General features: G+C 50.0%; 1 gene segment (V, D, J or C); it reads left to right on the top strand.

Annotated features, from left to right (window-relative positions):
• Positions 1-2,893: 2,893 nt before the first annotated feature.
• Positions 2,894-3,407, top strand: LOC118999569 (immunoglobulin lambda variable 8-61-like; the record flags this gene model as incomplete). The annotated part of the segment is given in 2 exon segments: positions 2,894-2,976; positions 3,078-3,407. Coding segments are annotated over 2 exon segments (376 nt in total), but the record flags the coding sequence as incomplete, so codon positions are not given.
• Positions 3,408-8,876: the final 5,469 nt, after the last annotated feature.

The following is an 8,876-nucleotide window of genomic DNA, read 5'->3' as shown; positions in this document are numbered from 1 at the left end:
ACCAAGAACACAAGGCTTGTGGTCCTCACAGGGCTGCTCTCTCATGGCAAAGGCAGGAATAAAGAGCCAAGGCCTGTTCCTGGGGCTGGGAACCCAACAGGAAACCATGATGACAACAGCAAGAACAACCACTGAATGTCTCCACCTGAAAAAATCACCCAAATAGAATTATGACCAGCTATGAACTACCGGGGATCCCTGAGGAACTTTAAACCTCAAAAGTGACTCCAAGTGGTCATGTACCAGCAACAAGCCAAGGGTCCAAACAGAGGGAAACTCAACTATCATGTAATTCTTTAACACCTGGGAACACAGTGTTTCATTTAACTCTATGGAGGCCATTAGTAACCTCAAATAATTAATGGCTCAACCCAGAGTCACAGTGGGAACCTGGTCATTCCACTGTCCTGAGTGGTGACATCAGAAAGACCCAACTTTGAACCACAAAGCTCTCCCAGGGGAGCTGAAGGGTTGAGATGAGCTGGAGGATGTGCCTTCTGAGACCAGAAGGGGGCACTGGTGAACTGGACCTCAGAGTCAGGGCTCTGGGCCTGACAAGGTGGGAAAAGGCTCTACTGGCCCTTGCACACTTGGGCAGGCAGTGTCCTCAGTGAGGTGTGACTGTCTGGTACCTGGTCCCCAGGAGCCACATGAGCACTCAGCTCAGACTGACACACGTCTCCTATCTCGCCCTCCTCCTCTCATGTAGTCATTGTCCAGGCCAGATACACAGGACAAGGTAGGTGGACAATCACATAACGAAAATTAATTTTCTTAAAAAAAAAATGTACCTGCAGTTGTCCCTGGGCATAGGGTAGGAGACGCCTAGGCAGGGACAGTCTCAATGTCAACAATTAGGCCTCAGCTAGCAGAGCTCTGGGGCTTCCCCACCATGGCCCGGATTCATCTGTCAGTCCTCACTCATTGCAGAAGGAGTTTGCTCCTGTGGACCCTGAAGGATATCGGGGGAGAGGCATTGGCACTGCCTTTTCCTGCTGCCATCCGGGCACAGCTGGTCGGTCGTCCCATTAATTCTGCCTCCTTCTAGTCCTGCTTCTGGTCCTGGATCACACAGTGCTGCCTCTGCCAAAGAGAGAGAGTGTGTCGCCTAAATTAATGTTTTCCTTCTAGATAAGCAAAGGAGCTTAGTACAAAAGAATTATTGGAGAATTACTCCAAGTATCTCATTTTTTATTATAGCTGATGTTTTCATAAATGATTCCACATATGAGCAAGAAGAACCCATGTCTCAAGACAGTTTCTCTTTGAGCAGAGGGAAGCTTTGGGCTGAGGCGAGAATCTGTTCACCTCTCTGAGTGAGGATGGACCTGAAATCTGGGGAGAGCAGAGGTGAAGAGCCAAGGTCAGCCTGCAGAGGGCGTCTCTCAGAGGTGAGAGCTCAGCAGGAAGGAAAGTGCTCCCTGAGTCAGGCTGTGTCCCCCAGGACCCACAGGGGGCGCTGCTGCATTTCCCTCATATGTGGGAGGGGCTCCTGGGGTCCTGGCAGTGTCCCCCACCCAGCCTATCATTCCCTCCATCCCACACTGGCTCCTAATCCTTAAAGGCAGGCAAAATCCTTAGTGTCAGGGGAAAGCCTGAGACAGTCTGTACCCGTGGCAAACCTCAGGTCATTTGCTGCTACACTTGCAAGTGAATTGATGATCAAATTGTTAATAAATGCATGCATCTTTTCCCTCATCATTTAACTTGTTGTTTCTTACTAGTCTGTTCTTTGTCTTTCATTTCAATGGTGTAATAACCTACGGGACTGGTAGTAATCACACATTCAACTCTCTGTTTTTCTTCTGTCTTAACCCTCTTCCTAATCTCCAAGTACAATGGGTGTACACTCAGACAATGTATCTCTCCACACTATCACAGATACAGTTGAATAATGGGAAAACAACTCAGTGTGAGTAATTCATCTCCTGTGAGCTCAGGTCTCAACACCTATGAAAGGAAAGGAAAAATGAGCATTCAAGTCCTTTTTGACACACAATTTACCTGGAATTTCAAAATGAACCTCAGCAGAATTTCGCTTCCCACCAGCACACCCACTGTCGTTTTCCCGGAAGGGGGGAGACTCTGCCTCCAACTCGTCCTGTTACATCCCGGACCCCTTGTCCACCCTCCCCTCCCTCTGCCCCACAGCCCAGTGCAAAGGGAAACAGAGCTTTTAAACGTTCCATCATGTTCACACAAAAGCATGATTAACAGTTATTTTTGTTTCTGACGATGAGACACGGTTTCCTACTTTGTATGTCTGATGTTGTGAAGTATCTCAGGACTCCATGGTGATGCCGTGACTTTTCTGACTCACAATCTCCAGTTAAAATGAAGCTGCTCCTTGTAATTGCCGGCTTCTCAGCCCAGAGGAGAGCCGCCCTCCCCGCCTGGCGCTGCAGCCCTGTGCCCACTCTCAGCCTTGGTCGGCTCCTTCGCTGCGGCTGTTGGGTCAGGGCTGAGTCAGGGGAGACCCAGTGCCTTCACGCCTCAGACATGAACTCTGATTTCCCTGTGCACTGTCTGTAGGAGGAGAAGGAGCCTGCTACATCCTTCAGATAAGAGAAGAGTGGTTTTCTCTGAGGAGGGAAGAAATGTTCTAATCCAAGGGACAAAGTGAGATTTGAGATGAACTGCAATGCTGGACCTGGAAGTAAACACAGTCATCCCCTTGTGCAGGCCACATCAACATCTCTCATTCAGGACCTTAGTCACAGGGCACTTACTGGTATATCTGTGGTCTCAGCATCTGCCCATATCCAGACCTTCCTTGGAAACATCACAGTGACACTGTCAGGAAAAGAGAGAGGAAGCTGATTTGCATGAGGCACCTCCTCCTTCTAATGGGTCTCAGCAGAATGAAAAGTTCCCAAGAACACCACCCTCCAGCCCAGTAGAGGAGGCCGTGTCCTGTGAGTGTCCTCACCATGGCCTGGATGGTGCTCCTGCTCGGGCTCCTCATTTACAGCTCAGGTCAGAGGAGGAAACTGCATTCTTGGGGGACACAGCAAAGCAGGGTCTCAGGGTGATCTTGTCTCCTATAACAACACCTGTGTCTTTCCTGTTGGTTTTAGGTGTGGATTCCCAAACTATGGTGACCCAGGAGCCCTCACTCTCTGTGTCTCCAGGAGGGACGGTCACACTCACCTGTGGCTCTAGCTCTGGGTCAGTCTCTACTTCTAGCTACCCTAACTGGTTCCAGCAGACCCCAGGCCAGACACCCCACTTGCTCATCTACAGCACAAACAACCGGCCCTCTGGGGTCCCTGAGCGCTTCTCTGGATCCATGTCTGGGAACAAAGCCACTCTCACCATCACGGGGGCGCAACCTGAGGATGAGGCCGAGTACTACTGTATTCTGTGGCACAGTGACCATTGCCACAGTGTCAGATGCAGAGGAGGAAGTAAGACATAAACTCTGGTTCATAACAGCTCTGTCCCTTCCTGAGGGTGCAAAGGTCAACAGAAGCCCTAGGAAACGTGTCTGGTGAGTGAGAGGTGTGAACCTCTGGGTGTCAGAAAGCAGACAACCACCCAGACAGCCTATACCCCACCGCCTGCTGCTCTTGCACTTGGATGACACCTGCCTTGATTGTGGGCTGCCCTGCATGGGGACAGAGACAGAGGCTGTCAGGGACAATGAGAAGGCGTGAGAGCACCCTGGCTGAGGCCAAGCAAGAGCTTGTTTGGGCTGCACTTGGACAAGGTGTGTGACAGACAAACCCTCAATTGGAGAGCTCTTCCAGACACTGTCACCCAGGTGTGGAGAGCACAGGGATTCCTGGGAAGGGGGGACAGAGAAAGAATGTCACTCAGCAGCTCAGTGGGCATCCCTGGGTCAGAGAGCTGCAAGGGCAGCAGCCATGTGAAGACAGTGGTGGTCCTAGGTCTGCTCTCGTCAGTGGTGAGTGGGTGGGGAGCACCGGTGACAGGGTGTGCAATGCATTCGGCCTTTGAATGGCTGAGAATTACCTCTCTGGCTGCCATCCCCCTCAACTGGATGATGAGAATCCCAGTCTGCTCTGAAGAGGTGATAAGAGAAACACCAAAACACAGAGGTCATCAAATACACAGACACACACTGATGCTGATTCTGACTTGAATGTGTAAGAAACAGAGCACAGCAGGCTGCCAGCTCTGTGGGGGAGAGGGGAGCAGATGGAGGGATGGAGCAAAAATGCAAAACAAGAGATAATTCCTGGAGAAAACAACAGTGTGGTTACTGAAGGGTTGGAAAGGGGCAGAAGAGGGTATGAGAGGGAAAAATTTTAATGGAAAAAACATAATGAAATAAATGTTTATAAAAATACGATGAAGCAAAGGCCTCCGATGAAGCCTTGGAGACATTTGCAGGGTGTTAGCCCAGGACAAGGGGCCGCAGCCCACTGCTTCCCTGGTTGCAAGTCTCGTGGGGACCCTGAGCATTTAGGACAAATGGCAGAGACACAGAGCCTGGGTGTGCGCCAGTAAGATGCCCAGGGATCCTTTTTCCTGAGGGATTTTATCTCAACAGGGGGTCTTGATAGAACATCCATTGACTTTCCAGGTGTCCTGCAACATACTGATCCGTCAAAATGTGCGTATAGAGGGGTCAGGATATTTTCTGGTGAGTTTTATTTTTAAGAACAATTTGAAGAGGGACCACTACAAATGCCAGTTTTCCCTGGACAGTCTAACACATGGAACCCTTTCCCTCCTAGTGTCCTTGGTGAGGTAACATAAAACCTAAAGATTCATTTGCTGGCTGTACTTGCTCAAACTGTTACACCTTGTTTAATTTTTTTCTCTCTGTTTCTCATATTCCACTTGTCAAGCAATTTCCTTCACTCCATCCCATCCTCCCTCAGGACCCACCTCAACAGAACACCCAGCAGGGTGGCCGAACCACACCTGTGATGCATAAGCACCTAACCCGTGACTATGAACGTGGGTCTCTGACCTGACCTGCAGCGTTGTCTGGACCCCAGCACCACAAGGAGCACAGAGAAGAAGCCACTCCTTCCGTCAGTGCTGGGGTCCATGTGGGGTGTGTCTGCCTCCATTTCCTGCAGTGCCGGTCTCTGTGGGTTCTCACGCTGCTGCAGGGAGATGAGGAATATTTATGCAGGAGACACAAGAGAAATCCTAAGGTTTCCAAGGTCAGCTCCACAGGGACCTATACATGAAGAGAACAGTCACCAAACTGGAAGGGACAGTTGACTCTGATTATCAGCACGGGGTGGGTTTGCTGTCATAAGAAGGGGATGAGAAATGCTGAGCTTGGCCGTGGAGAGTCTCTTCTCCCCGATTGTGATGGGAAGAGAACAGCTACAGCAACATCAAATGCTTGTCCTCAGAAGGAAGTGGATTTGAGCACAGACCCCTGGGGAATGAGGTTCTGACCCGCCCTACCAGGTAGCTACTTGGACCTGGTGGTTACAAAGGGCAGGGGAATCAGCATGGGAGGTGGGAGAGGGGACAAGTAGCATCCTGATAGCTTGAGAACAAATCTAGTAGCAGGTGTTACAGATCCTCCCATGGATGCGCCCTTGCAATTTGCCCAAAAGTCCCGGGAACAGCTGCTCATGCAACGGATGACAGGAGCTGGTGGATCTAAATGGTACAAGGACAGACCACAGGGGATAGAGCACTGTCCTGCCATCATTGCTTCTTCCAGGACTGAGNGGGCAGCAGTTCATGGCAGGCACCTGGATACCTTGAATGAGATACTAAAGATTTTTATTTAATCATGATGTGGAGGCAATGGTTAGGAGTTTTATAAGTAGAGGGGGGCTTCATCATATGCATACATTTGAATTATCACTGAGACAAAATGCAAAAAACTTAAATAAAGTGAAGGAAAGGGTGCACAACACCAGACGGAGATGCTGTGCGAGGCCCTGGTGAGTGACAGGGTCATGCACTGAGTCCCCTGGAGCTCTGCACCAGGGACAGAGGACGAGGACACGCTGTGGGAGGCCCTCGATATGGCACTGTCCATCCTTTGTGAGGCTCGTGTCTCTCATCCATCAGGGTTGCCTCCGGATCTGATGGGATCATAGGCTGATTGGGGATTCTAGCCCTGTGGGGACATTTGTGATGACAGTGACTCTGTTCACTGTGGGTTTTCCCACTGGTGTAGAAGCTCCATGGGACTGAGATATTAAATGTTTTCATGTTTTGTTACCAACATATCTACAGATCCAGAACAAAGGCTGGCATGAAGGACAAACTCAGACATGTTTGTTGAGTGAATATATCTGGCACCTAAATACATGATCTTGTAAAAGGAACAGATCTGAGGCCCATAGAAAGATTTCTGCTTTCTGGACACTTTGCCATGGAGGTTCTGAGTTAGCTCTAGAGGAAGTGTGAATAATTTGACCCAAGGAATCAAAAGCAGGGAAGTGCCATGAATCTGAGTCCTCGTGTTCTTAATTAACCATGTAGGTGGGGTACTGGTCCCAGGGTTGGGGAAGGTGATGGTGGGACAGAACAGGATCCAGGGGCTCACATGGGGAAAACGAAGAAGTGGTGATGAGTCCTCAGGACCTGAGTGAAGAACCACAGGGACAGGGACATGACAAGGGAGACTGTGAGGACCACAGACAACCTCCATGAGCCTCTACAGTGCTGAGTGCGGGTCAGGTGGGTGAATGCACACTGGTGTCTCCCTTCACTAAGGTCCCGTAATGCCATCATTTGTCCACACATGTTCCATACAGAGAACCACAGGACCCATCAAACTCTAGTATCCAGCTCCACATCCCAAATCCCACAAACAGCCATCACAGGAAAATTTTTGAAGAAAAGGAAGATGGGTGAGTGTGTGGTCTGCATCCACAGAGGAGAGGCTTCTGTAAACACAGTGAGGGCAAAGCAGCCATAAATGCGGAAGTGAGAATTTCTGTCACAGTCTGGAGGTCACTGCACCCAGCGAGTCATTCCATGAACCTCAGAGCTGCACAAAGAGGATGCATTGTCTGTAGCTCACTTTCAGTCAGCTCATCGGTTACACCGGCCAGCCCTTGGAAACATGGACCCCAAGTCTTGTGGGTTAAAACTGCTTTAACGCACAAGAGTTTTGGAACACTAAAACGTATGTACATATTAAAGAGTATATATGTATAGAATATGTATGATTAGGACAAAATTCACAAAATTAAAATGGCAACATGTGCAGACTACTACAGATATTTAAAAAATCAGTTCTTGGTGTAAAGAAGTATGTCCAGTGGTAAATGCTAAGTACACCAATGTGTTAGTTCTTCACAAATCTCTGTGTATTCTCTGCTCCCTAACAAAATTCTAGAGCTTTGCCCTGGTTTCAATATGCCACCAATCCCACTTTCTGGAAAACTCCCTCACACCTGTTTTACTGCCCTCCTCTTGTCTAACTGCACTTCACGAAACACAGGGGCTCTTAACATTCTGTACAGCACTCTGGGGACACGGAATTCTGAAATAGTTATATGTACATACTTTCACTTTCCATAGACCAGAACTCTTTCTGGCTGTGAGAAGAAGTAGGGTGATTTGCACCACTTGACTGATCAACAGTATCTAGACATCAGACCCTGGATGTGTGAATAGAGACAGCCACCTGGTGAGCTGCAGAAACCAGCTGGGCTCTCAGGGATTTGGGCCATGACCAGCAGGGGGCACTGGTGGACCACCCTGGAGCCCCTAAACAGTTGCTCAGTGAGGATCATTCTCTCAAAGGAATCTGGGCCTGGGGCCTGGGCACTTTGCTCACTGATGGAGACTCACTGATGGAGATACAGCCGCTGTGTCCTCTCAGGTCCTACAGAGTTTCCCTGAGCAAAGACTTTTCTTTGCTCTTAGCAGGTGCTTCCCCCCAGGGCACTCCCCAGGGATGAAGCCAACCTCCATCATCCTCAGTTGTGGTCTAAACTGAGCTCCAGCACCAGGGCTCAGGGAGGGGCTGGGCAGTCCCTGGATGGACACACATTTGCATGGACAGCCCCTCCCCTGGCAGAGGGTTGGGAAGAAAAGAGGCCTGGGGAGCCCAGCCCTACTGTGGGCTCAGGGGCTGTGTGCACCATAGCCTGGACTCCTCTCCTCCTCGTGCTCCTCTCTCACTGCACAGGTAGGGACAGTCTTGAGGGTTCCAGGACAACTACTGAGGTTGTATCTTTCTTTACTTGCCCAGAGCCTTGAGGAACTTCACCCTGAGTATTTTCTCCATCAACCATGAGTGTCTCTCTCTGTGTGTTCCCTCTCCCAGCCTGTGCTGATTCCACCCCTCCCTCTCTGCAACCCAGGGAACATCGGTGAGATTCCCATATACCCTGAGAACTAGATTTAACATTGATCCCTACCACATACATTGGTACCAGCAGAAGTCACGGAGCCCAACCAGCACCTCCTGGGTGACCACCCACACTCAGACAATCACCAGGGCAACTGCCTCTGCAGGAGCTTCTGTGGATCCAAAGACACCTTGGAGGCAGCAGGGACCCTGCTCTTTTCTGGGCTGCAGCCTGAGGACCAGGCTGGGCTTGCTATTGTGTCCATTACAGCAGTCCTGATGCTCACACTGCTAAGAGCCACAAATTGGTGAGAGTGAAGGCCCCCTGTGTTCCTCCTCCCAGGGAAGCTCAGCCCTGCTCTGCCTGGGATCAGGTTTCACTTGGGGGTGACATCTGTTATCACTTTAATAGACAGGACCTGAGTTTTCTAGGAAGAACAAATCAGGCCTTTCCCTCATCTCTCATTTGGACTCACCATCACCTCTATGTCTCAGCTGATCCTCTTCTCAGGCAGAAGTTTTCTCAGAGACACAAACCTCCCAGTGGAGATGCTGGAAGTGCAGACAGTACCCAGCTCTGAGTGCAATGGGAGACTCGGGGATGTTTCTTCTCCAAATGATT

This window comes from Sturnira hondurensis, unplaced genomic scaffold (genome assembly GCF_014824575.4).
Source record: "Sturnira hondurensis isolate 20B ecotype Veracruz unplaced genomic scaffold, ASM1482457v3 Scaffold0014931, whole genome shotgun sequence".
NCBI lineage: Eukaryota > Metazoa > Chordata > Mammalia > Chiroptera > Phyllostomidae > Sturnira > Sturnira hondurensis.
The sequence above is the reverse complement of the archived record's forward strand: the minus strand, read 5'-3'. Positions and strand labels throughout refer to the sequence as shown.